The 26,988-nt window shown below is 45.0% G+C and overlaps 1 protein-coding gene across 7 annotated transcripts in view; it reads right to left on the bottom strand.

Annotated features, from left to right (window-relative positions):
* PCM1 (pericentriolar material 1) overlaps positions 1–26,988 on the bottom strand; it is a 1,361,399-nt gene that overhangs the window by 1,126,933 nt on the left and 207,478 nt on the right. For all 7 annotated transcript variants that reach the window (XM_078678108.1, XM_078678107.1, XM_078678103.1 and 4 more), the window contains 3 exons: positions 20,473–20,650; positions 20,182–20,291; positions 17,783–17,993 (listed from right to left, as the gene is read on the bottom strand). In XM_078678108.1, coding sequence (XP_078534234.1) covers positions 17,783–17,993; positions 20,182–20,291; positions 20,473–20,650 — 499 coding nt within the window. The remainder of the gene's footprint in view (positions 1–17,782; positions 17,994–20,181; positions 20,292–20,472; positions 20,651–26,988) is intronic.

The raw sequence follows: 26,988 nt of genomic DNA on the forward strand, positions 1-26,988 counted from the left end.
CAAACCCACTGCCCTGAAATACCTCAGTCACCCCTCTAGCTGGGTGCACTATGCCAGTGGTTTGGGCACAGGTGCATGAGCCCTGTGCCCCTACAGTACCCAGGGCCATTCATGGGCACTGTAAGTGCAGTGTTGCCATTAAGAGTATATGGTGCTGGGAGGTCGTCATTACGAACTCCACAGCACCATAATGGCTACACTGAAGATATCAAACTTCTCAGCACATTAAACCCACACTGATGCCAGTGTGGGATTTAATGTAAAAAGCACCACAGAGGGCATCTTAGAGATGCCCCCTGAAAGGATTAGTTACTTGCCTGTAATCCTAGTTCTCTTCCAGGGGTATACTCATCAAAGTCATAAGCACTGAATAGTCCCGCCCACGTGCGGGACCCCGGAGCAATAGCCAATAATATGCATATATATATATATATATATATATATATATATATATATATATATACACACACACATATATAAATACGCATAAAATAACCATATATATATATATATAGATAATATGCATATACATATACATATGCAGCCCAATATACACCATACTAGGCTCAAAAACTGCCATTATTGCCTGTAAAATCTTTACATTTGCTAAATAAAGACATATAAATTACATTATATGATAATGCAAAGAAGAAAACACTGTCCTGGTTTTCTTTGAAACACACAACCTTTATTTTCAAAGGTAAAAACAGGCAGGATCATAGAGGCAGCTTTAGCCTAGATAGGCTGCATTGTAACAACAGAAAAATCTGGCGCCGTGCCTTTAAGACCTGTGTGAGCCTCCAGGCTCCCATCATGCACCACAGGTGACAGTTAGGTCAGTTCTTTTGGACGGCGTATAACAGTGTGATAACTGCATGGGTAACATGTAAAATAGATAGTTCTAGTATTCGCCCGGGGAGGCGGGTGGGTGCGCTTATGACTTTGATGAGTATACCCCTGGAAGAGAACTAGGATCACAGGTAAGTAACTAATCCTTCTCTTCCAGGGGATACTCATCAATAGTCAAAAGCACTGAATAGAGTAGCAAGCCCATCCCATACCCTGCGGACGAATACCAGACTCTAAACGGTACACTAATATTTTTTTTTTTTTATTTGTAATCTTTATTCGGTTCTTAAAGAGACACCATAAAAGCACAAGATACAAAATACACACATAACAATTAAAAATCATCATAATTTTCCCATAAAAAAATATAAATGTTAAAAAAGGAGGATTTCTGACATTCTAAATAGACACAGGGTTCCTAAGTTTAAATTGATCAAGGGCCGAATAAATATTAAGGTCCAATTTCTCTAGTGTTCCTCAGTCTCATGGCCATTCTAATAAAGGTTAAAATGCAAAAAAGAGTGTGGGCATCCTCCGCTTCCTTGAAAAACCTCAGGGCCAGTCTCGCATGTTTAAACTTTAGGTCTTTCAGGATCCCCACCAGGAACTTCCGTCTAGGCATAGTATAAAATCGGCATAGTAAAATGAAGTGAAGGGTATCCTGCGGAGACCTGTGGTCGCAGCCGCAGGTACCCTTCTCTTCCACTGTGTGGGTGAACCCAGCCGGGACTGCAAGTAAATGGTGGAGCATGTTCAATCTAAAACGTGTCATAAAAAAGCGATCCTGAGCATTGAACATAACCCTCAGATAAGGTTCCATACCATTCTTGACTGTCAATTCATTATAAGATTGGTTGGTTGGTTTATGATTTTCTTTTCCTGCCCTTATTGTCTTCAGGTGGGCTGTGAAAAGTTTTTTTACCAAAGTCTTACTCTCGGGTGTTACAGAGTCTGGGTCTATAAAAAGGTTAGTACATTCAATTTCTTCTAAAACTTTCTTGACATATTTCAGCCAGGGAATGGTGTGACCTTTATCTCTTTTCAGGCAGTCCTCTATAATTTGTCTTGTTAACGACGCTTCAGGGTTGGACCATATTTTAACCCATGCCAGAAGAGGTTTAATTTTAATCCTATCTTCTATGAAGGGTTCTCCTACTTCTTCGTGGATGATATGGGCCGATACACTCTGTGGGACTTTCAAAATTCTCCTTAGGAATTTATTCTCTTCCGTCTGGATCTGCTGTACTTTATTGTCCAGGAAGCCCCACACTTCTGCACCGTAGGAGACTTTCGGGCAGCAAATTGCCCTGTACAGATTTAATATTTGTTCCGGCGACCATTTACCTAGCCTTTGCCCATACCCCATTATGGCGCCTATTGAGGCTGCCAATTTCAAGGAGTGCTTTTCTACCAGTGGTTTAAAGGTGAGATGGTAATCAAATAATACCCCCAGGTATGAGAAGGTCTTAACCTGATCTATGATATGGGGCCCAATATGATAGGAAAAAGACCCTTTTGATGGTTGCCCCACTGACATGATGTAAGATTTTTCCAGGTTAGTTGCCAAGTCCAATTTCTCCATAAACACAACGAACCCATCAATCAGTTTTTGCAGTCCTAAAGGAGTTCTTGCAAGTAGGACCGCGTCATCGGCGTAGAGTAGTACGGGTACAGCACGATGACCGATTTGGGGTGAGTCCACCTTAAGTTTCAGTAGGTCTTTTTCCAAGGAATTAATGTAAATGGAGAAAAGGAAGGGCGCAAGGATGCATCCCTGCCTTACTCCACTTGAGCAGGTGAAGGGGTCGGTCTTTTTACCCTCCTGATTATATCTCACACTTGCCGTGGTATTCCAGTGGAGGTTTTGCAGGGTATTGACTAGCGGTTGGTTCACTCCCAATTCTAATAACATGGCCCACAGCTTTCTCCTGTTTACACGATCGAAGGCCGCAGAAAGGTCTATAAACCCCATATAAATGTTTCCCTTCCCGGCGATGGTATATTTGGCTATCAGGAGGTACAGATTTAAACATTGGTCAGTAGTTGATCTACCTTGCCTGAAGCCGTATTGTATGTCCGAGAGGATTTGATGCTCCTCGGCCCAATCTTGCAATCGCTGTAAGATGACTCGCCCAAGTACCTTTGCTGTAACATCTATAAGCGAGATGGGTCGGTAACATTGGGGGTCATCGCGGTCCCCTTTCTTGTAGATTGGGACTATGGTCGCCGTTGACCAGGACCGAGGCAGTCCTGCCACCACTGCCTCGTTTAGCACCCTGGTAAGTACCGGCGACCACAGGTCAGGTTTGCTCAAGAATAGGTCTGGTGGGATTCCATCCGGCCCCGGGGCCTTGTTTTTAGTAAGCCCAGTTATTCCCTTTTCGACTTCTTTCAGGGAAAAGTCCATCTTGGCCGGTTGATGGTCCCTAGGTACAACCTCAATTATTTGGTGACTTGAGTGATTATATAGGCTCTGGAAGTGAGTCTGCCATTGTTCCGGCAGGATGATATTCATGATTTTTGGTACCCCTTGATCCTGGAAGCATGGGGAGTTGATCACTTTCCAGAAGCTTGCAGAGTCTTTCCTTTCCGCAGCGTCCCTCAGGTTCTCCCAGGCCTGGTTTTGTAAACTTTGTTTGCGTTTCAGCAGGGTTTTTTTGTATTCGGCTCTGTCTTTGGCCACCATGATCTTATCCCTTGGTTTAGAATGGAGACTGTCCTTCAGTTTTTTGAGCGCCTTAGTGCAGCTTGAGTCAAACCAACGGGGATTAGAAGACATATTGTTGTTATTGGGCCCAGTACATTTTAGGGAATTATTTACATGACACGCTATTTCTTCAAATGCCCTGACCACCTGGGCACCACCTACACTTGGGTCCAAGCATTTGTTGATTGCAACTGAGGCCTCTATTAATAGTTTTTTATAGAATCTATCCCCATCGATTTTGGCCCATTTGATTCTTCTCCCCTGGTCCACTGCGTTTTCCACAATGTCAGATCTCTTGGATGGAATATTAAAATCGAGACCATCTATTGTAATAATGACCGGGTTATGATCACTAAAACTACTGGCTTCGATAATGGTTTTACTAATATTTCTTTTTAAAATAGGGGAGACTAAAGTAAAGTCAATATAAGAGTGACAACCTCTTCCTTTAAATGTTGGGGTCAATTCTCCTTTTTCTCCCAGTGCCACAAGGTCTAGGGTATGGGTTAGATTGTACCTTTTCGTTAATCTCTCTAGATCCCAACCCTCTTTTGAGTGTTCAAAATGTGGCCCTTTCATTATGGTACATCTTGACCAGTCTTTGTTAAAAGGTTTCAGTTTATCACATAAGTGGCAATTAAAATCTCCCGTTAATATTAAATTTGGTTTATTTGGTGTCTTACTTAAGGAATTCAATTTTCCCAGGCATTCTTCTAGTTCGGATACCGCAATACCCTTCTCCGTCAGTGCAGGGGCATTATACCAGTTAAGTAGAAAAAAGGTTAGTCTTGATGAGGCAAACCTTAAGATTTGAAGGTTATGTGATGGCCATTTAATGTTTGACCAGGTGCCCTTAATATTTAAATTGACATATATGGCGAGACCCCCACTAGCTCTCCCTACGGTTACTTTTTTAGCTGGTACTGAAAAGCTTTTATAACCTTCCAAACTGTAGTCATTTAATTCAGTGGCCCAAGTTTCTTGCAGGCAAATAATATGGAACTGGCTGATGTAATTAAGCCATTCCTGCGATTCAAATTTGGCCGCTAATCCTGCAATATTCCAGGATACAGATGATAATTTTGCTTCAGTAGGTTCCTTTGGGGTTCTTTCGGGAGCTCCCAAGTGAGGCATAGTGTGTTTTCCCGCTTTCATTGAGGTGCCAAAGTTAGATTGTGTGCTGCTTTGAACAGCTACTTTGCTAAGGGCAACTGGTCTACTCTGTTTATTGATTGTCTCATGTACCGGGGAGTCCATCCACCCTTCTCTTGCCCGCCTAGTATTCGGTAGTTTACTACTATCCCTTTTACCGAGCGCAAGGTCTAGACCATTTCCTGCCCTCTTAATATTTCCTGTTGACAGTGTGCTAACCTCATTCTCCCTTACACTCGTGGGGGATTGATTGTCCCCTCCTTGTCAATCCACCCCTTCAAGTGTACTGAACCTGTTCCAATGTGCGTGCTGCATCAAGGAAGGGTCATAATTTGCCGTGACGATGCTTGGTCTCTGCCATTGGGATGGTCTATGTTGATAGCCCATGTGGGGTATACTGTTTGGTGGTGGTCTATTGCTCTGCCTGGGTCTTTGGGACGAAAAAGGATAAAAATAAGATAAATGTACTGGATGTATTTGTGAGCGGGTATAGCTCGGTGGGGCGTTACAGATAAAATTTACAGCTGCCATATCTCTGAAATTTACCGTGATAATGTCCCCTGCTATGGTCTTGGTGCCTTTGCCGATCCACTCCCCCCTCCTTACAAATAGGATTTCTCCCCAGATATTCGGGGGAAGGGGTCTATGAGTTTGTAACCATTGTGCACATTTGTTTTTCAAGTCTTCTTGTGATTCTCGTTGATCCTCTCTTAGCGGCGGGACTCCAGTTAAAACGACTACAAAGGGCGATGCCTCAGGTGGAAGGTTAATAGTCCTGAAGCGGGTAGCTGTTTTATTTTCTTTATTACTTGTTGTAGAAGAAGTCGGGTTAATCTTAGCGTTCGCTTTGGGGTCTAGCGACTGAGTTCCTTCCAGTATTTGTGGTGATCCCAGAGGTAATGTGTTATTCCCAATGGTTGTTTGGTTGTTGCTTTTACCTGTAGTCGACGTAGAGGCAACCTTTAAAGTGTCTTTGGTACCTTTTTGTGTAGCTCTATTAGGATTGTTTACTGCTACATCCAATAATTTGGGGGCCTTATCTTTGGTTAAGCTTTTAGATACAACGACATTCTGTTTTGTTGAGCCACTTTCTTGCGCTTGGGCCGATTTTAAGCCATTCCCCCTATTATTTACTATTGATGTCAATCTATCTATTTTGGCTATAAGGGGTTTTAACAGCACAGTGATAGAATGCTCGAGGTCCGTTTTAAGGTCAGACACCATGTTGGTAATCCAACAGGGGATTCCCGGTGTTGATGGGTTTATGGGGGTTACTAGGTTGTGGTTTTTTGTTTTTAATGAGCCTTTTTTCCCCCCACATTTAGAGCCTTCCTTATTAAAAGATGTCTTTGTACTTTGAAAGTTATTTTTTTGGTTATTTATTCGTACACCGGATCTGTCACTACTGATATCAACTGGCGCCTGAGCACAGGGGAGGTCAGCGAACGACGAAGGTGAAATTGGCAAACTATTATCAAATTCCTCCACCAAGTCTTGTGAGGCCTCAGTTAGATTGATGTGTGATTCCTGTGTTTCCTGAATGGTTGTTACAGGAGGTAGGGACATTCTTCTTTCTGTGTTGGCGATGGCGTTAGATACCGCCCCAATAGTTTGCTTGAGCATTATATCAATGGCGGTTAAAGTTGGTAGAGGCGGGGGGGGTCTTTTTTAGTTTTTGCACTTGCTCTTGTGCTGGATCTTAGGGTGGGCATCTTGGGCTTATGAGTATTTTTCCTCATAGTCTGCAACCAAAGTCAGCGGTGTAATCAAATAATGCAGAATAATGTTTGCTGATAATAGGCAATACTTAGCCTTGGGGGGGTGGCCCGACCCGGCCTAATCCGGCCTCTGAGGGCCACAGAGGGCCCGCCCTTTGCCCGGGCTTCGCTCCGGGCGTCCCGCTCGCGTCCCGCTGAGCGGTGTTGTGCTGTTCTTAAGTAGGGCGTTGCGGCTGGGGGCGTGTCTTGCTGTGGGCGCGGCCGTGCACACCTGTGCAACGCGGGGACTCCTGGTCTATGGAGTCCCTGCACCACGCGCCCACAGTCGCCTCCCGCTGTTCTCTCCTCCTCCCGGGTGTTCTTCTCTGCCGCTCCTGCTGCCTCGACCCCACACCAGTCGCCGCGCAGCGGCACCCGCGAAGCGGGTGCTGCAAGTTGTGAATTGGCGAGCTGGTGGTCAGTCCCTCATGGGACACAGGGAGGCTGCAGGGCTAAATGGCGGTTACCCGCTCCACTCCTTTCGCTGATGGCGGTGTCCGGTAAAGCGTCCTGGTGAGTTTCTTTGTGCAATTGAATCCCACTGCCCTCTGGGCGTGTTTGCTTTTAACCCGGTTTGGCCGGCTGGGGGCGTGTCTTGCTGTGGGCGCGGCCGTGCACACCTGTGCAACGCGGGGACTCCTGGTCTATGGAGTCCCTGCACCACGCGCCCACAGTCGCCTCCCGCTGTTCTCTCCTCCTCCCGGGTGTTCTTCTCTGCCGCTCCTGCTGCCTCGACCCCACACCAGTCGCCGCGCAGCGGCACCCGCGAAGCGGGTGCTGCAAGTTGTGAATTGGCGAGCTGGTGGTCAGTCCCTCCTGGGACACAGGGAGGCTGCAGGGCTAAATGGCGGTTACCCGCTCCACTCCTTTCGCTGATGGCGGTGTCCGGTAAAGCGTCCTGGTGAGTTTCTTTGTGCAATTGACTCTCTAAACGGTACACTAATATAGATATTACCCAAACAAATTCCTCAGGGATGCCTGACCAACCTGGGCATCCGCCTGAGTATCAGAATCAAGGCAGTAATGGTGAGCAAAGGTGTGAACCGAACGCCATGTAGCTGCCTTACAAATTTCATGAACAGGAAAATTTTTAAGCATTGCTATAGTAGCAGCCTTTCCTCTAGTGGAGTGCGCTCTCGGTCTACCCGGGAGCTGTTTCCGTGCCAACTGATAACATAAGAAAATGCATGAAACAATCCATCTAGAAATGGACCTTTTAGAAGCAGGCAAGCCCGTATTCAGAGGACCGTAGTTCACAAACAGATGATCAGTCTTTCTAGCACTCTTAGTTTTATCAAGGTAAAACTTCAAAACTCTTTTCAAATCCAAAGAGTGTAGAGCTTTTTCAGCTGAAGAGCTCGGATTAGCAAAAAACGTAGGTAGTGTCACTGACTGGTTAATGTGAAAATCCGAGACTACCTTAGGAAGGAATCTGGGGTGAGTCCGAAGCACCACTCTATTCGCATGGAAAACCAGATAGGGTTCTGTAGCACAAAAAGCCTGAATCTCGCTCACCCTGCGCGCAGAAGTGATAGCTACAAGGAAGGACACCTTCCACGACAGATGTTGAAGGGAGGCCTTATGTATAGGTTCGAATGGAGGACCCATCAATTTAGACAAAACCACATTAAGCTCCCAAGGGGGCGAGGGAGCCCTCACAGGAGGATACACTTTCCTGAGACCCTCCAGAAAATCCTTCACAACTTTCATTTGAAAAAAAGACACCTGGGTAGGGGACTTTCGATATGCTGTTATTGCTGCCAGATGGACTTTAATAGAGGAATACTGTAAACCTGCTTTGGCCAAAGAAAGTAAGTATGGTAACAGTACCTGTTCCTGACCTCGGGTCATGACCTTCAGCGGCACACCACATGAAAAACCGCTTCCACTTGAAAGCATACGTCTTTCTTGTAGAAGCTCTCCTTGCCTCTCTTAAAATGTGCATACAGTCCTGTGAGAGGCCTAGATGTCCATACTGGACGAACTCAGGAACCATACTGCTAGCTTCAGGGACGGCAGGTTGGGATGGAACACCCTGCCGTTCTCTCTCGTCAGCAGATCCGGACAGCAAGGAAGCCTCCTGTGCGGTACTTTGGATAGATGCAGGAGATCCGGGTACCACCATTAGCGAGGCCAATCCGGAGCCACTAGAATCATGTCTGTCTTCGACTTGTACAGTTTCTTGATCACCAATGGAATGAGTGGAATCGGTGGAAAAGCGTAGAGTAATGTCTCTGACCAGTCCATCCATACAGCATTCCCCTTGGACCCTTGTTGTGGGTACCTGGACGCGAAGACGCGGCAATTTGCATTGTCGGCGTCCGCGAAGAGATCGATTTCTGGTGACCCCCAGGCCTGGAAGACATCTCTTATCACTTCAACTTTTAAGACCCAGTCGTGTGCTTCTGGGAAGTGTCTGCTTAGGTCGTCTGCTTGAACGTTGAGGACACCAAGCAGATGGACAAGTGAAAGTGTCATCCCCCGAGCCAGAAGCCACTTCCAGATTGCCTGTGCTTCCAGTGACAGAGGTCTGGATCTCGTTCCGCCCTGCTTGTTCAGATAGTACATCGTAGTTGTATTGTCCGTCTGAACAAGCAGAGAGGATGACTTGATCGCTGGAAAGAAAGCCTTGAGAGCTAGATGGACAGCTCTGAGTTCCAACATGTTTATGTGATACAGCCTTTCTTTCTCTGACCACACTCCTTGAACTTGAAGGGACCCCAGATGGGCGCCCCATCCCTGCAAGGACGCATCTGTCACCAACGATAGACTGGGCATGTCCTCTTGAAAGGGCACTCCCACTACCAGATGACTCCGCTGCATCCACCATCGAATGGAGATTCGCACTGACCGAGGTAGTGACAGTTTGTCTTCCCAACGGCTTGAAAACTGGGACCACTGATCCTCCAGCGACTGCTGCAGAGGTCTGATGTGCAGCCTGGCGTTCGGGACGAGGAAATGCAAGACGCCATGGACCCTAGCAGAGACGAGAACTGTCTGGCCGTTGGTCGAGGAGTCTTTAGTAAGGTTTGACACTTGAGGAGAATGGAGTATAGTCTCTCCTCCGAAGGATACGCTTTTGCGTCCTTTGAATCCAGAAGTGCGCCCAGATAGTGTATCCTCTGTGTGGGTTTGAGGATAGACTTTTTGAAGTTCACGTGCAGGCCCAGCCTCCGCAGCTGATGTATGCAGAACGTGAGATGTTGCTGAAGCAGACTCGGAGACGCAGTCTTTAGCAGCCAATCGTCTAGATAGGGATAGACGAAAATATGTCTCTTCCTTAGGAAAGCCGCTACGACTACCATGCACTTTGAAAAGGTGCGAGGAGCTGACTTTAGCCCGAAGGGCAAGACTGCGAACTAGTAATGGCTGGTTTGTATGCAGAACCTTAGAAATTTCCGATGCTTTGGGGCGATGGGGATGTGAAAGTAAGCATCTCGAAGATCTATAGAGCACATCCGGTCCTTTTGATGCAGAAGTGGAATTATTTGATGTAACGATTCATAAAGGGGGTGGTGATGGACAGAGTATCTGAATTAAGCAGAACACTCCTACCCAGTCAAAAGATCAGGGCTTGATCCATCACCGTTTTTTAGCTCACTGCACCATCTCAGCTCAGAACCTGGCTACATGCAAATTAGTCTGACCCTGGCCCAGTGCATCATGGGAACAGGGCAGACCAAACTACCAAGCCAATTCTTTACTGGAAAGGAAACAAGCTTCCGGGGACCGGTTTCTGGAATTACAGCCGTCTTCGGCCCGGCTTGCTTGAATCCTGATGGTGCAGAGAGCAAGGGACTCACATCTGAGCATACCCTTCCACACTTGTGGTGGCCAAAACGATTCATAAAGGGGGTGGTGATGGACAGAGTATCTGAATTAAGCAGAACACTCCTACCCAGTCAAAAGATCAGGGCTTGATCCATCACCGTTTTTTAGCTCACTGCACCATCCCAGCTCAGAACCTGGCTACATGCAAATTAGTCTGACCCTGGCCCAGTGCATCATGGGAACAGGGCAGACCAAACTACCAAGCCAATTCTTTACTGGAAAGGAAACAAGCTTCCGGGGACCGGTTTCTGGCATTACAGCCGTCTTCGGCCCGGCTTGCTTGAATCCTGATGGTGCAGTGAGCAAGGGACTCACATCTGAGCATACCCTTCCACACTTGTGGTGGCCAAAACGATTCATAAAGGGGGTGGTGATGGACAGAGTATCTGAATTAAGCAGAACACTCCTACCCAGTCAAAAGATCAGGGCTTGATCCATCACCGTTTTTTAGCTCACTGCACCATCCCAGCTCAGAACCTGGCTACATGCAAATTAGTCTGACCCTGGCCCAGTGCATCATGGGAACAGGGCAGACCAAACTACCAAGCCAATTCTTTACTGGAAAGGAAACAAGCTTCCGGGGACCGGTTTCTGGCATTACAGCCGTCTTCGGCCCGGCTTGCTTGAATCCTGATGGTGCAGTGAGCAAGGGACTCACATCTGAGCATACCCTTCCACACTTGTGGTGGCCAAAACGATTCATAAAGGGGGTGGTGATGGACAGAGTATCTGAATTAAGCAGAACACTCCTACCCAGTCAAAAGATCAGGGCTTGATCCATCACCGTTTTTTAGCTCACTGCACCATCCCAGCTCAGAACCTGGCTACATGCAAATTAGTCTGACCCTGGCCCAGTGCATCATGGGAACAGGGCAGACCAAACTACCAAGCCAATTCTTTACTGGAAAGGAAACAAGCTATGTAACGCCAGCATTCTGAACTTTTCTCGCCGAATGAACTGAACTGATTGAGGTGCCTGAGATCTAGTATGGGTCTGAACTCCTTGTTTGGACCTTTCTTTGGAACTAGAAAGTATCGGGAGTAAATGCCTTTCCGACGCTGTGCCCTCGGGACCTCCTCAATGGCTTTCTTTAAGATTAACGTAGACACCTCCTGCTTCAAAAGATGAAGTCGATGGAACACAGACTTTTGAGGAGGAATGGAAGGTGGAGGAGACTTGAATCTGATTGCATATCCATTTTGCACAATATTCAGCACCCATTTGTCGTTTGTGATTTTTTTCCACTCGTCCAGGCAAAAACGAACACTCCCCCCCCTGCCTCCCACGGGAGTGGGTAACGGGCTCAGTTGAAGCAAGCACTCACTGTTTTTGTTGCTGCTGCTTGTTTCCAGGTGCAGACTGTCTGGAAATGCCCCCTCTTCCTCTACCAGGACGACGCTGGGAGAACTGAGATCTTCCCTGATTCTGCTGTGACGACCATTGAGGGGATTGAACCCTCTGCTGGTTCTGTCTCCGATCATAAGGACGGTATTTTTTCTTAAAGTTGTCCTTTCTCTTTTCGAGACCAACAGCTCTCACAGTATCGAGCTCCGTCTTCATTCGTGACATCTCATCGTCAGCATGAGACCCAAAGAGCGATTTACCATTGAACGGCAGGAATTCGGTGTTGCGCTTCAGGTTTAAGACCTGTAAGCCTTAGCCAAGCTGAGCGTCTTGCACAGAGTCCATGAGCATAGCCATGAGAAGACAGGTCGGAAGCATCTGCAGCTGCGCTAATTACCTGGTTAGCTACTAGCTCACCTTCATGAAGGATTTCAAGAAAATCATGCTTGTCTTCTTTTGGAAGTTTTTCTGCAAACCAAGACAAGGAATCCCATAGTGCGCGGTCAAAGCGACCCAGTAAAGCGGAGGCGCTGGCAACCTTCATGTAGGAAGCAGAAGTGGCACACATTTTCTTTCCTACTGAGTCCATAGCTTTGCTGTCTTTATCAGGAGGCACAGAGGATGATGCCGCTCCTGTCTGATTCTTACGAGCCGCTGAGACGATGACTGAATCAGGTTGTGGCTCAGACCTCAGAAATAAAGAATCATTGACCGGAGCCTTATATTTCTTTGCGATCCGCAAAGGAACAGCTCCCAAAGATGCAGGAGTTAAGAACTTGTGCTCCGCAGGTTCCAACAGACCTGGAACCAGAGGAAGCAAAGGCCTTGATGATAACTTCTGATGTAAGGTCTCGAAAATGACCATTGTCTTGGCAGTAGAAACAGGCATCTCGATATTAAGTTTCGCTGCACCACGACAGAGAACTTCATTAAAAGTAATCACGTCATCAATCGGTGAAATCCTAGTCGGAGGAGTTGATGACAGCGTTGGCGAGTAGTGCCTCTTTGAATTCGTAGACCTCGTCGAAGATCTAGCATCTTCTAGAAGAGTGATGGCGCGAAGACCTAGGAGAGGGTGAAGTTCGCCTCCTCTCCGATGGAGACTTTCTCGTCGGAGTACGCTCACGTCTTCTTGGAGAGTGTACCACCCGCACAAAAGGTGACCTTGATCTTGAAGCAAGTCTTACAGACACCGGAGACCTGGAACGAGACCTGGGAAGGTTAATTTTTCTTATCTTCCAGTCTCTGATCTCCCCCAGCCATCGTGGCGAGATATTAGCCCCTGTAGGTGAAGGTGCTCTTGAGGGCTCTAGAGAGATTTGTACAATCCGCAGCCCAGGGGAGGAAGAGGAACTCCCGGAAGACACAATAGAAACCTTAGACCGGTCTTTGGACACTGTTCTAGGCATCTTTGCTGCTGGAGACGACGACGACAGCCTCTTCGACGTCGATTGTTCCAACGGCGACTTCCTCGGCGGCGACCTCCTCGGTGGCGACCTCTTCAACGACGATTGCCTCATCGGCGTCGACGTCAGGCGCCTCAACGGCGATCATTTTCTCGGCGTCATGTGCCTCGACGTCGCATGACTGGGGCTCTTCGACGTCGAAACCTCTACTGCCCGGTTCGACGTCGAGGCACCTCTCGACGGCGACCTTGACTGATGTTTCGAGCCTCTCGACGGCGACCATCGATGGGACGACATCGAGTCCCGCCCTCTTGCAGTCGTAGGCGAGCCAGACCGGGACCGCCTACGCTCATGTCGCTTCTCACCTTGCTTCGATGGCGAATTCTTCTTCGACGGCGAGGGATGCTTCGACGTCAACGTATGCCGCGACGGCGATTTCGATGCTGATTTTGAGCACACAGGTACCTTGGAAGAAGATCTGTCCCTCGAAGTTGAAGGAGACCGATGTTTTCTCTTCTCCCCTCTGTCCTTGCGCTCTTTGTGCTGAGAAGAAGGCTTCTTGGAATGAAAATCTTCTCTTCCACTCACAGTTTCTCCTCTGTCATGCAGGGACTGAAGCCTGCTCTTCTCTCTCTCAAAGTCCTATTTGAAAGCTTGCTGTAGTGGTAGCAGAGTTCTGGCTTGTGAGAAGATGGTAGACAAGCCACACAGACCGAATGAGGGTCTGTCTTGGCCATTTTTTTACCACAGGCCGGACACTTAACAAATAAGGCTGGCATTGTGACTGGAAAAATAGCCAAAAAACAGCAAAAAATTGTAGGATTAGTCAGATAATGACTAAAGACGTCGAGTAAAGACGAAAAAAATTAAGAGAAAAACCAGAAGAAAGTGAAAATATATCACCAACTGGCGAGCTCAATGCTCCAGGATCCTCACAGAAGGAGCCGGAAAAAAGAACTGACCTAACTGTCACCTGTGGTGCATGATGGGAGCCTGGAGGCTCACAGAGGTCTTAAAGGCACGGCGCCAGATTTTTTCTGTTGTTACAATGCAGCCTATCTAGGCTAAAGCTGCCTCTATAATCCTGCCTGTTTTTACCTTTGAAAATAAAGGTTGTGTGTTTCAAAGAAAACCAGGACAGTGTTTTCTTCTTTGCATTATCATATAATGTAATTTATATGTCTTTATTTTGCAAATGTAAAGATTTTACAGGCAATAATGGCAGTTTTTGAGCCTAGTATGGTGTATATTGGGCTGCATATGTATATGTATATGCATATTATCTATATATATATATATATATATATATATATATATATATATATATATATATATATATATATATATATATATATATATATATAGGAGCACAGGTTCCGTAGGCAGCAACAGCTCACAGGTTCGACTCCCACCGCTACCGCCAAGATAGATATAGATATATATATATATATATATATACATATTATTGGCTATTGCTCCGGGGTCCCGCACGTGGGCGGGACTATTCAGTGTTTATGACTATTGAGGAGTATCCCCTGGAAGAGAACCTAACCTACAATCCACGCCTTGTCTGAGAGGTTGCCTAGGCTGCCACACAGCAGACATGTTGCTGGTCCCCTGGGTGGAGAGGCCCCCGCTCTCCTGGGCCTGCAACAATGCACATCCTGGGTGAGATGCTAGGTCTCCTCCCCCCAGGATGGGCAAGGGGAAGCTTCAAAGGCATTCCGCCTTTGTGAGCTTCTTCAGGCCACTTGCTGTTCTCAGCAACCGGCCCCCACCGGTTCTGACCCCCACTCTGGCAGGAAGACTGGCGGGAAACCCTACGTGAGGAAAGGGGGTGTACCAGCCTGTGCCAACTCCACCCCTCAGTTGGAAGAGGCGAGGTGAAGCACAACTCCGGGCTCCTACCATCTTGAGGCTGGGGAGCCCTGCCCAATCAGAGATAGGCTCCTGTCCCCCTCCCACAGGAGAGGAGCAGGATAAGGGGTGTACTCACCCCAGGACAGGGACCTATTGGTCCCTGCCCTTACCCTACCTGTAAACCCCCTAAATTTAGTATTTAGGGGCACCCTGAACCTTCCTTCCGGAGAGCCTGATTTCGAAACAAGAAAGGAGACCAAGAAGAAGAACACTTGCAGTGCAGCTGCTAACAAGAGGACAACACCAACTGACTTGGCCCCAGCCCTACAGGCCTGTTGATCCTTGAACCTGCTCCTGTTAAATCCCGGCGTCTCCTGCAGACAGCAACCTTGAGAACCCCGGAGGACCTGCCTGCCTTGACCCTCTTAGAGACTGGGACTTCCATGAGCAATACCCCTGGTGCGAGACAGGAACCGCGAATCCAGCACACTCTGCACTTGCTGAGCCCGACCTGCGCCCGAGTGGACAAAGACCCTGAGGATGTCCCCCCAGTGATTCTGACCTGGAATCCAGTGCCCAAGGACCCTCCTCGACGACCCCGATGACGCCTGCAGCTTCAGAACCAGGGACCCCTCCAACCCCGACCAGCAGAGTGTAAGATTTCACAACGTCAAAAGACACCCTTGCACCCGGCACCCTCCAGCCCCCTGTGCCCAACTCCGGGGTGCCTACCTATCCTCCAATATCCCAACGTACCCCTCGAAGTGTAGGTCGCTCTTGAAGATCGTCCGTCCCAGAGCCTGCAGCCTTTATCCACTTTCCAAGATCTCCATTGAATAACATTGAGCGCCAGACGGCTCAAAAGCACCCTGCACCCAGCCGCCCATGTGCCCCTGGCAGTGCAACCTTTGTCCTCATCTACTTCCCCATTTGCCCTGAGCAAGTGACCAGGAGTCCAGCTCCCACAGCCGCATGGCCTGCCAGCCAGCAGCCACCAACCGCAGGCCCCCTGCCTCTCATTGGATAACATTGGGCCTAACTACTTCTGCATCCGGCTGCCCCTGTGCTGCTGAGGGTGTAACAACTGTACCTACCTGACCCTGGTAGACCCCCATATCTATGCCCAGAACCTTAACTCTGCCAGTCGTGTACTTACTCAAAAGCCGATAACTCACCTTCCTCCATAGGATAACATTGACTGGTTTCACTTGAAAATTCTTTTAAGTGTGGAGTTCTGGAACTTTAAAATATTCATCTAAAATCAGCCAAACAACGAATTCCGATTTACTCACCTGTTAACTGGAGAGAACCCAGTGCTGCATCTTTTAGCCGAGCACTGACCCTGAAAAGTAATTTTAACTGTACTTACCAGTAACTTGAATTTCCTTCCATAGGAACCCATTGTCTGGTTTGCATCAGAAAAGTTTGTGTGTCAATTTTCAGAAACTACAAATATTCCTTAAAAATTGCCTGTTTGATTTAAATACATTCTTTCAACTGTTTACAGGAGATGCACCAGGGCTGGTTCCAGGATCCATAACTGAGTAAGGAAAAGTAATCATAACACTACCTAACTGCTAAGTGAATTTCCTCCCAATAGATAACACTGGTGAAAAATGTTCAAAGTGTCTACTTTTAAAATACAATAATATTCCTTAAAAATCACTACTGTAACCAAAACGCTTTTACTTAACTGTTTACAGTGCATGTCGCAGGACTGAATCTAGGATCCAGCCCTGTGGTTAGAAAAGTAATCTACCAAGTAACTAATTGCATTTCACTAGAAATTCCAATTGAGCTCAATGTTGCATTGTGTTTGAAATTGTGTTGCCTATTGCAACAACTGTAGCTATTGTAATCAAAAAGTCTATTGCCGATTCGAAAAGTACTTAACTAAAGTAATTCATTCTGAGAAAGTATATTTTGATACCTTGTTCGTTCTAAAAATAAAACAACTATATATTTTGATACAAAACAATTGGCCTAGAGTTCAGTTCTTGAGTGTATGAGACCATTTGCTGACTGAGTGTGTACAACAAATGCTTTACACTGTCCTCTGATACTGCCATACCGCTCAACCAAGCTAGCACTTTAGAGAGTAAGGTTATATCTAACTTTAGCCTCTGCCAAACCTCTGGGGACTGTGGACTCTGTGCACATTGTACCCTACTTTGGTCCAGTATATACAGAGCCACTTTCTTACAGGAGTTGATAGGCCCTTGTCAGTGCTGAGGACACTAAGGGTAATGAACTTCAAGAAACCCATACAACTAAAGACTGACTTGTGCTTCATCTATTTTGCATGAATATTTAGGGATGTCACCAAAGATCCAATCAACTTTAATTTAAATATGAAAACAAACGGATTGCATTATACTACATTACAAACATATGTACAAAAATAAAAAATCTAAAGAAGAGGGTATCGCACAATATCTCCAGCAATTTTAAAAGCATTCTGTAAAGCCAGAGATGGAGATAAGCTACCAAACGAAGATACAAACTCTAACAAGGACACAAGAGTATTAAGACTTATTAAATAACTGGGGCAGTCTGAGACTGAGGGAGAAAGGCTTAGTCCAAGTGATGCCTTCACAAAACAGTAATGCTGATCTTTAGAACTCGATGGAGGTATATTGAGACCACCAAACTCAAACATAGAATAAGCAGGCTGAAAAAATGCATCAAAGGCTATGCATATTGAAAACTCAAGCACAGGTTCAACAACGTAGATCTCATGAGGTAAAACAGAGATAAAAAAAATGCAACATTAGAATAGCTCAGAATATTACCACAAATTCATTTGATGTTCAACAACTTACTACGAGTTGTAGAGCTCATTAAAAAATGCACTGTTTCAAAATTAACCTCTTACATGAGCTATTATTCAGATGTTGATCACGAAGTGTATGCAGTTCTCCAAGCAATTCGTCCATTTTTTGCTTCTTTTCTTTTAAGGATTTCATTTTGCTGAATATTTGTGCTTTCTCGTCAGATAAAGGTTCAGACAGTGGGGCATTTCTGCTCTGGGAAACTTCCCTGGTCAGTGAAAGGCTTGCTGCTTGTCTTCTATTATCTGGCACAGGCTATGAAACCAACAAAACAAATTAGTCTAACCATACTGGATGTGTTTTGTATGCACAGCAATACAACTTCCCCAGTCTGAGCATGTTTGGATACTATTGTGCATCATTATGTACTTGATTACCGTATGTGTTAATCACATTGTACAAAAGCATGCATGCTGTTTCTTTTAAAGGGCCATCCATACGCGTGCTTTAACTAGTCTATATAATCCCACATGATGTTACCAGTAATATCACTAGTTTAACGGATAAAATGAGAGGATTGCACGCCCTATACCTCCTGGGCTCACTTACTTACTAACAGTTAATAATACCATGCGATCAGAGTGCACTCACAAATTAACAGGAGAAAGTTATTACGGAGGTTTTGAAATCCATGAACGGAAAAACAGTACACAAATTTCAGATATTCAACTGAAGACCCCTGACACAACTAGATAACAGAGTTGAGTATCAAAAGGGGTAGGGAATGCATGAAATAAATTGCTAGCAAAATGGCGACTAGTCACCTTAACATTGAGACACTTTGATGGGAATTATTTACCTTTGAAACAAATGACTGTTGTCCAGAGTACCAACCAGATTTACCTAGTGGAGAGTTCTATGCAGAGTGAACTCTACAAATGCAATACATAAAATGCTCATGGAAGTTTCCATAATGAAGTAGAATTTCTGTTTGAATGTTATGTATTATAAATTTTAAAAAAGTGCATGAGGGATAACTGGAGGTAATACAGTAAGAGGTGCCACAGTTTTGTCAGAGTTTATAAGGTTGAACAATATTGAGCCTTTTCACATTTAGGAGACACTACACATGCATCACAATGAAAGAGGAAGCCGGTACGGACAGCAGACAAACCAATGTGTGGTTGTTTGATGCATGACTGAAAACAGAAGTCATGGGAATAGGAAGATAAAAGTGCCAATAAAAACAAGAGAGGCCATCACTTTAAATGGCGTTATCTCAGAGATCTCGGAGCAATACTTCATAAGATTTTAACTGATTGAGATCTAAACAGTATATGTCCACTATTACCTGAGCAGGTACGACATCTATTCAAAAGTGAACCTATGACCTAGAGAAATCTGGAAAATCAAAAACGCAATAACAGTGTCAGGAACAATATCTGATGGAGCACACTCTACAATTCCGAATTAGGCCTCCTGCTCGTTAAATGTAAAAATATAGGCCCTCATTTTGATGTCCAGGGCATCGGTCCGAGCACCGAATTACAATGCCAACGGTCAGAGCTATTATGTCTGTTGGGGGTTGGGTTAGGGGTTAAAAGGCAACCTCTGACATGTCTGACCCTTATTCCTACCATGGAGGAGGGATTAGGATGTCCCTTTCCAACTGCCTTTTCATGGTGGACCTACCACCATGAAAAGGCAGATTGAAACGGACTATGAAACCCAAGCAGGGCCCCGTCCTCTGTCGGCCACTGCTAAAGGGAAGACGCATGTCGCACCCCCCAAACATCCATGCACTGTGTGCCAGGCACCACAGGGTGCCTGGCACACACTGCATGTAGTTTGAAAAGTAACTGTATGTACTGCGGCTTGTGCTGCAGGGCTTTTCCTGGGCCGCAGAGCAAGCCACAGTACAAAAAGGCCCATTCCAACCGCAGTGCTGGCGGTCCTATCCTAATCAGGCTGGTGGGACCACATACTCATTATCGGACTGACACCTGCCTGCAACGATGGTGGTCGGACCCTCGTCTGACCGTCATAATGAGGGCCATAGGCTCTATTAGGATAAAAACAAAAGTTCAAAAAAGCCCAAAAATTCAATAAAAAAAAAATAACCTGCATAAACCCACAACATCTGTAGTGTTCAGAGATCCTCCATCATAATGTATGGAAAACATGAAACATCAAACTCGAGGAGAAATAATTGCACTGAAAGGGTTACTGCCCCCATTAGGGTTTATTGGGAATGTGTAGTTTGCATACAGAGTTATTATATCTGTGCATGAACTTAATGTAAAATAATATTTGTGTTCGTACCACTTACAGAACACATTTGTAATGCATAATAACTTGGGGAATGCTTCATATTTGTGCATAGTAAAGTCACCCCCAAAATATAGCTGTACAAAGAATTCAACAATTTTTTTTAGTTAAAAGCAAGATCATCAAACATAAAGGAAGAAACCATTTTTTGTAATTTCTAGAAGGCACTTTATACCTGTGAATCGTGAAGCTGATTGTTGAAGCGTTGTATTAGTTCATTCAGCTCTTCATTTAACTCAGATGTTAGGCTCACCCCGGACACACTTCCCGTGGTCTCCGTTACAACTAAAAGATATATAATTTACTGAAATTTAACTCGATATTGACTCCAATAATAACAATGCAAACACAATCTATAATCTAAACAGTATAGCAAACAATTTTTGAAAAATATGGCACTCAACCTCTACATATTCAACAATATTAGACACAATTTGCAAATGTTATGATGGGCAATCATTCTTACCAGAGTCATCCATAACGGCTATAGCATGTTCTGTTTTGTGTTGCAGTGAAAGAAGAGCTGCTTGTCTTCCTTGCAGAGCCCTAAGTTGCTCTTGTTGCTGCAGCATCCTTTTCAATAAGTCATGTTGCTTCTTCAGATTTTCCAGCTCCTCTTTAGCTTCTTGTTTGTGGTCTACAGCCTGAAAAACACCAAACATGTTAACTACGTGAATCTAAGGTTAATTTTCGTTCTACAGTAGTTAAAAAAAAAACAGCAAGCTAAAGCAGTAAACATGGACGAAGAAAGACAAAAGATGAATAAACTGGTATAATTGCTTAGAAAACAAAAAATATTAAATACAAATAAGGCGGTACATTTGTCAGGTCAGTGATTTTATTTCATTTGTAAATGGCTAGAGATTTATGCAAGAAACCTACAAATAGATTTTTAAATTGCCGTTTATTAGACATTTTGTTGACATTTGCTATACAATGCGTCTCTACTGGGTTACACGCAACTTGTGTAACTTGCTGAAGTAGGCTTATACTGGTCCTGCATAACACTTGAGTCTCAAGCAAGGTAACTTCCCTGCAACTTAAATTAGGTGTCTTTTCAGGTACCCCTATTGATTTGCACTCTTGCTTCTTTCCCGTGGTTCTATGTGGTTCATAATACAGTGATGCAGAAGTAGTTTCAGCGTTTGCATTTCAGACAGCTTTCTGTACTTGCATCAATTTTTTTCAACAGTTTTGCATAGGATGGGCACGTGGTTCTGTTCCTTACACCGCTACACTTTCACCCTACCGTTATTTTAAATTTGGTTTTCAACGTGCCATGACCTTTTGCCACGCGACTCTTCTCCCACTGCCCTGCATATCTTTTGTAGTGTGCTTTTCTGCTCTTTCCCTTCTCATCTGAAATGCTAAAGAATTAGCATATCTTTTGAAATATACAGGACTTTCTACACATTTTATACGGTTCCTGTAAATCGGTCTGTAACTATTTGATGCAAAATAAATAGAGGAGCTCTGCACCATACCATCATCTTTTGGTCTATATAGATGAATCAAACTGAATTTGTTACAAAAAACAAGCTTATGACAAGGGCTGGACCTGCTTGGATGGCGTTGTCCGGTGTTTCAAACTGTCAGGTCTTTATGGCCTTTCACAAGCCCAAGTAATTGTGCATGTTTCTTATTCTCGTTTGCAGAGATCAAGAGTTTGCAGGCTGTTTCATAATCACAGTTTACTGCTTGATGCAGTCTCCACCTGGATGCTCCGTGTGGCTGAATCTCGCAACGAATTCCTAGAAGTCAACCACACTCTGCTGCTAATTTAGACGGGGAGCCCACAACATTTGTTGAACTTTAAGAGAAACTAGATTCCTCTACACTGGAGGATCTGTTCTGCGAGGAGTCCTCTTGCAACTACAATTCTGTGGCAGACAATCATCTTCCAGAGGACAAGGTAAATAAGGAGGTCCAGGTTCCTCAACACGCTCTAATCGGAGACATAATGATGTTGGCCTGAACCCGTCTCAAGAGACCCTGGCTTTGTTGCATAATTAGACAATGCACATCCAGTTCATATCCTATCTTTCTTACAATGTGTATTAATCAACCATGCACCAACACTACACGTGGGGAAAACGCATTTTGCATGAAAAGCTATTTGAAACATTAGAGCATATTGAGATGAGTATGTATTGTTTGCGCTTTGAAAATGTGCATTGGTGCATGTTTATGCTATGTTGTACATTGCACATTTTGCATGGTGTGCACAAATGATAGAAAAGCTGCTTTAAACTAATAGCGTTTGCTAGGTAATAATTAATAAAGGGTACTAGTATGGGGGAGGTAAACATAATGGGCATTATTTATTAAATTAATACTTTTTTGTGTTTGTTTTGATTTTTGGCCCACAATAAAATGGCTGCCTAGGAATCCAGCACGGCTGAGAATTGTTAGCAGTGTGCTGAATGAGAGACGCATGCACAGAAGATTGTGATAGTTGCATGAACTGCCAAGTGCCTCAAGTGAAGACACATTGGTAAGGCCACAATGATCTGCACACTCTTGTCACCGTGCCAATGTACCAATGTTTGTGGGAAAGTGTCATCCCTGTGTGCGATGTGAAAGAGACAGGCAATTGATTGATACATTTTGTTGCAAGAAATGTTTGAATTGATACATGCTGTGTATATTGTTCTTAGCATAAAGCCCCTATTGTCAGAACCGGTATGGGTTGGATTTGCAGTAAGAACAGGATGATGAGACCCCTATTTCCCATGTGCTAACCAATCACACGGCGAGTTTCTACTGAAACATTATTAGTATAGTCAGCCAAGAATTAGAGTATAAATAACGACCCCTTAGGGGGGGTGTCAGTCTTAGGAGGAGAGAGTAGATCTGACCAGACATTATTTGGGTTAGGTAGGTGAATATTGCGGGTGCAGCCTGGGAGGAGATTGCGTCTGAGGAGACACAGAGAGAGGAGGGGGCCTTGCTCATATTTTTTCAGGGAGGCGTAGGTTAGCCTTGCATGTCATATTTTTGGCAAGGCAGATCACATTATTCTGTGGTCTTGTGAAGGGAGGGAAGCCTCTGTGTGTGAGACACAGAGAGACAGATGAACGGACCAGTGAAGACAGAGCAGCTGAGAGATCAAGACTGGTTTTTGCCTTATGCATTTATTTCTCTTCATGGAAGATTTTTGCCAATTATTTATTGATTAGGATTGCAAAACTCACTCTTGAATTATATTTTTCCTGAAACTTTTTAAAGAATTCTGACTGACATTTGATGCCACATGCCCTTCCTTTATAGAATGCCTTGTATTTCAATCTGCAATATGTTCTCTCTTAATTATATTTTTCCTATTTTTCCGATTGATATTTGACTAAAAAAATAAAGGGTCAGAGAAACTTAACTTTTGACTAGAAAATAAAACCCTTTAAAATATTCACAACTCTTTATTGGCTTAAGTATTAATTGCGTTTTGATTTTTCATGTTTATGTAAAGTCTCCTGAAGGCGATAACACGGTGGCAAAGGTCCATCACCTTTAAAGTGGTAAACTAGAGGTAAATGATGTTTTGCATTGAAAAATGATCGTGAAATTACAGCTGGATCACCTGGACATCAAAAGATGCCTCGAAAAATAGCAGCATGATAGCGGTAATATGACTCAGATTTTCCACAAAGTAGCAATGATATTTCAACATCCATCACTCCTTGGCAAGCAGGTAAGGCCTGTACCTTTTGCTGACAAAGGCCTTCATGTCGAGTGGGAATGCCTATATTGGGAATTAAGACTTTTTTCTCCATTCTGGAATGCCTCAACTTGGATCTCCCTCTAGAAGACTCTTTTGAAGTATTAGGCTATGTCATAGTAGAAGCAGATGCTTATGGGGTGCTACTGAGACGCATGTTGAGCACAGAATAAAATTAAATATAAATCGTCTTTCTACTGCTTTGGAATTCTATTCCCCTGCAGATTAACACATTCAAGCTCAAACATAAGAGTTGTAAACCGCATGTAACTGCATGGTATGGTATGGTTGTATACTAGGCAGGGATTTCTAGGATCTCTGAAGAAAGCTTTTGACCTGTTAAAGGCAGTTTAGTAGTAATGAGGATGTATGAGTCATTGTTATTCAGTTAACATCCACTTTAAAACATTTTTAATCATATCCGGGGTACCCATTAAATAAAGGGAAATTCTTTTGAATATACCCAGAGTTATTTTTACAAAACAAGTATCTGGATCCATGCTTCTATCAAGTTAAGAGTTAGCAGGAATTCCCATAACCACATGAGTCAGGCAGGGTTGTATCTACCTATCTTGGAGTGGAGATTTTACCAATGATGAGGAGTGCACTGATATATAGTGGTTGGGGGGATTTCTTCAAATATCTATGGATAACTCCAAAGTGGAAGAGAGACCGAGAAGTGGAACCTCTGTTACTCTCTCTGTTTAATGTAGCAGGAAGGCTATGCATGGGTCATATTCCTGTCCATCATTTGCTGCCGCAGCACTTTTCGTCCTAAGTGGGATGGGTATGCGAAGACGTGGGCCTCTTGCTAGCTGTGCCACTGGATTGAAACTAGCCTGACTGATGAGGATTGTCACCCCAAAATCGGTTCCAGGATGCTTGTTTACGGTCCAGGGAGGACCCGGCTTGGTAGTTCAGGCTGGACTGTTGCCATGAGGAGCAGGGTCAAGAGGGATTTGCATATGGCTGGGTCCAAACTGGGGTGGCGTAGTGAGCAAAAGTTAGATGGATTAAATCCTTATCTCTTGACTGGGAGTGACTGTTTGATTCATTTAGCATTCCGTCCATCATTTGCTACCGCAGCATATTCCCTCTCTCTCCTAATGTGTATTCATCTTAAAACTAGAAGTTCCTTTCAAGTCACTGGTGAGATTAGGTAATCAGTAATTCAACATACATGGATTTTGTCCTTGCAGCCATGTATCCATTTATCAAACCACAGACTCATTCTTACACTCAAGTAACCACTCACTCATCCGCAACACAACAAACGCAAACAAGCTTGAGCAAGACAAATTAAAAGGAAAAATCGTAGTAAAAAGAAAATGCAGTTGTATAGAAGTAGAGGGGGTTGTGCTCACAATTCAAAATAAGTAAAAAATGAAACACAGAAGTGGGTGGCAGTTTTGGAACTGTATTATGCAAGTGTATTGTTTTCAAGTTCCAACACAACAGCCGTGCTCAGCTGCAACATGGCCATCTAGAAATGGTAAAACAAGAACCTATTATGCACAACACCATTCCAAGACAACCACTCATTTAACATTTCACTGGACCACCACCTTGAAAGGTATTGTGCATAGCTTATTGTTGTTGTCCTAATACACCCAGTTGGTGCAGCTCCTGTGAGGTGTTCAAACTTCTTTTATGTTGATCAAACTGTTGTATCCTATTATATAGTTTGTGGTCGCACTCTCTCTATTTTACTATTGGTCAGTTTTTAACTCAGGTATATGATGGGTTGTATAACCTGGTTGGGATGTATAGATCAGTGTTGACATATTTGATGTCATTAGTATTAAATTGTTAACTGGTGTTTTTCTTTGCTTAGCAGATTTTTGTAACAGGGAACCATATGTGCCCATCTATGGCAGGTTCAATTCTCAAACAGTTGAGAGGGAGAGAAAGGAGGAAGACACTAATCATCAATCAAAGTTTTGTAAAGCGCAGCTCCTCACCCGGAAGGGTTTCAAGGAGCTGGGGGGAGGGGCGAGGGGGGTGCAGCTAAGCCCTCGCAGAGAATCATCAGGTACCATAGCCCATCAGGGGCGTTAGGTGCCGGACGCTCATGGTGATCAGTTGAAGAGCCAGGTCTTGAGGTCCTTCAGGAACTTGGAGAGAGTTGGTGTCTGTTGGAGGTTGAGCGGGAGGGTGTTTCATGCTTTGTCTGCAAGGAAGGAGAAAGAGCAGCCTCCTGTGTCTTGATGCATGGTACTGTGTCGGGGGAAAGCTGGGCTGAGCGGAGCGGAGAGATCATTGGGGTGCGTGGAAATAGATGCTGTGGTTCATGAAGGTGGGCTCAGTGTTGTGGAGAGCTTTGTGGGTCTGGGTGAGAAGCTTGAAGGTGATTCTCTTCTCGACGGGGAGCCAGTGTAATGCTCGCAGGTGTTGGGTGATGTGGCAATGGCACGGTAGTTTTGAGGACTAGTCTGGCGGTGGCATTTTGGATGTCTGGAGTTTGTGGCGAGTTTCTTGTTGATCCCTGCGTAGAGGAGGTTGCCGTAGTCCAGTCTGCTGCTGATGAGGGCCTGGGTGACTGTTTTCCTGTGGTCGAGAGGGATCCAGAAGAGAGTTTTAGACAGGAGACTTAGGGTGTGAAAATAGGACGAGGTGACGGAGTTGATCTGGTGGTCCATTTTGAGTTCGGAGTCCAGGATGATTCAGAGGTTGCATGTGTGGTCCGTGGGTGGGTTCCCGAGGATGCGGGGGCCACCAGGTGCCATGATGTGGCTCGTAGATGAGTAATTCGGTTTTGTCTGTGTTCAGTTGTAAGCAGCTGTTCTTCCACCTGGCTACTGCTTCCATTCCTTTTTGAAAGTTGGGTTTAGAGATGTTGGGTTTGCTCGATAGTGAGAGGATGAGTTGTGTGTCTGCTGCATACAATACGATGTTGAGTCTGTGCGCTCTGACGATGGAAGTGAGCGGGGCCATGTAGATGTTGAATAGGGTGGGGCTCATGGAGGATCCTTGGGGGACTCCGCAGGTTGTTGGCCTAGGCTCAGAGATGAAGGGAAGAAGTCGGACCAGCTGCGTTCTGCCGGAGAGGAATTAGCAGATCCGGTCGAGGGCTTTGTTCCAGATTCCTGCTTTGTGGTGTCTGCTGGCTACGGTGCAGTGTGATACTGTTTCGAAGGCTGCGGAGAGGTCAAGGAGGATGAGGGCCACAGTCTCTCTTCTGTCGAAGAGGGAACCGATGTAGTCTGTCGCGCCGATTAGGGCGGTCTCTGTGCTGTAGTTCCTCCTGAAGCCTGACTGGGAGGAGTC

Source organism: Lissotriton helveticus, chromosome 2_2 (assembly GCF_964261635.1).
Source record: "Lissotriton helveticus chromosome 2_2, aLisHel1.1, whole genome shotgun sequence".
NCBI lineage: Eukaryota > Metazoa > Chordata > Amphibia > Caudata > Salamandridae > Lissotriton > Lissotriton helveticus.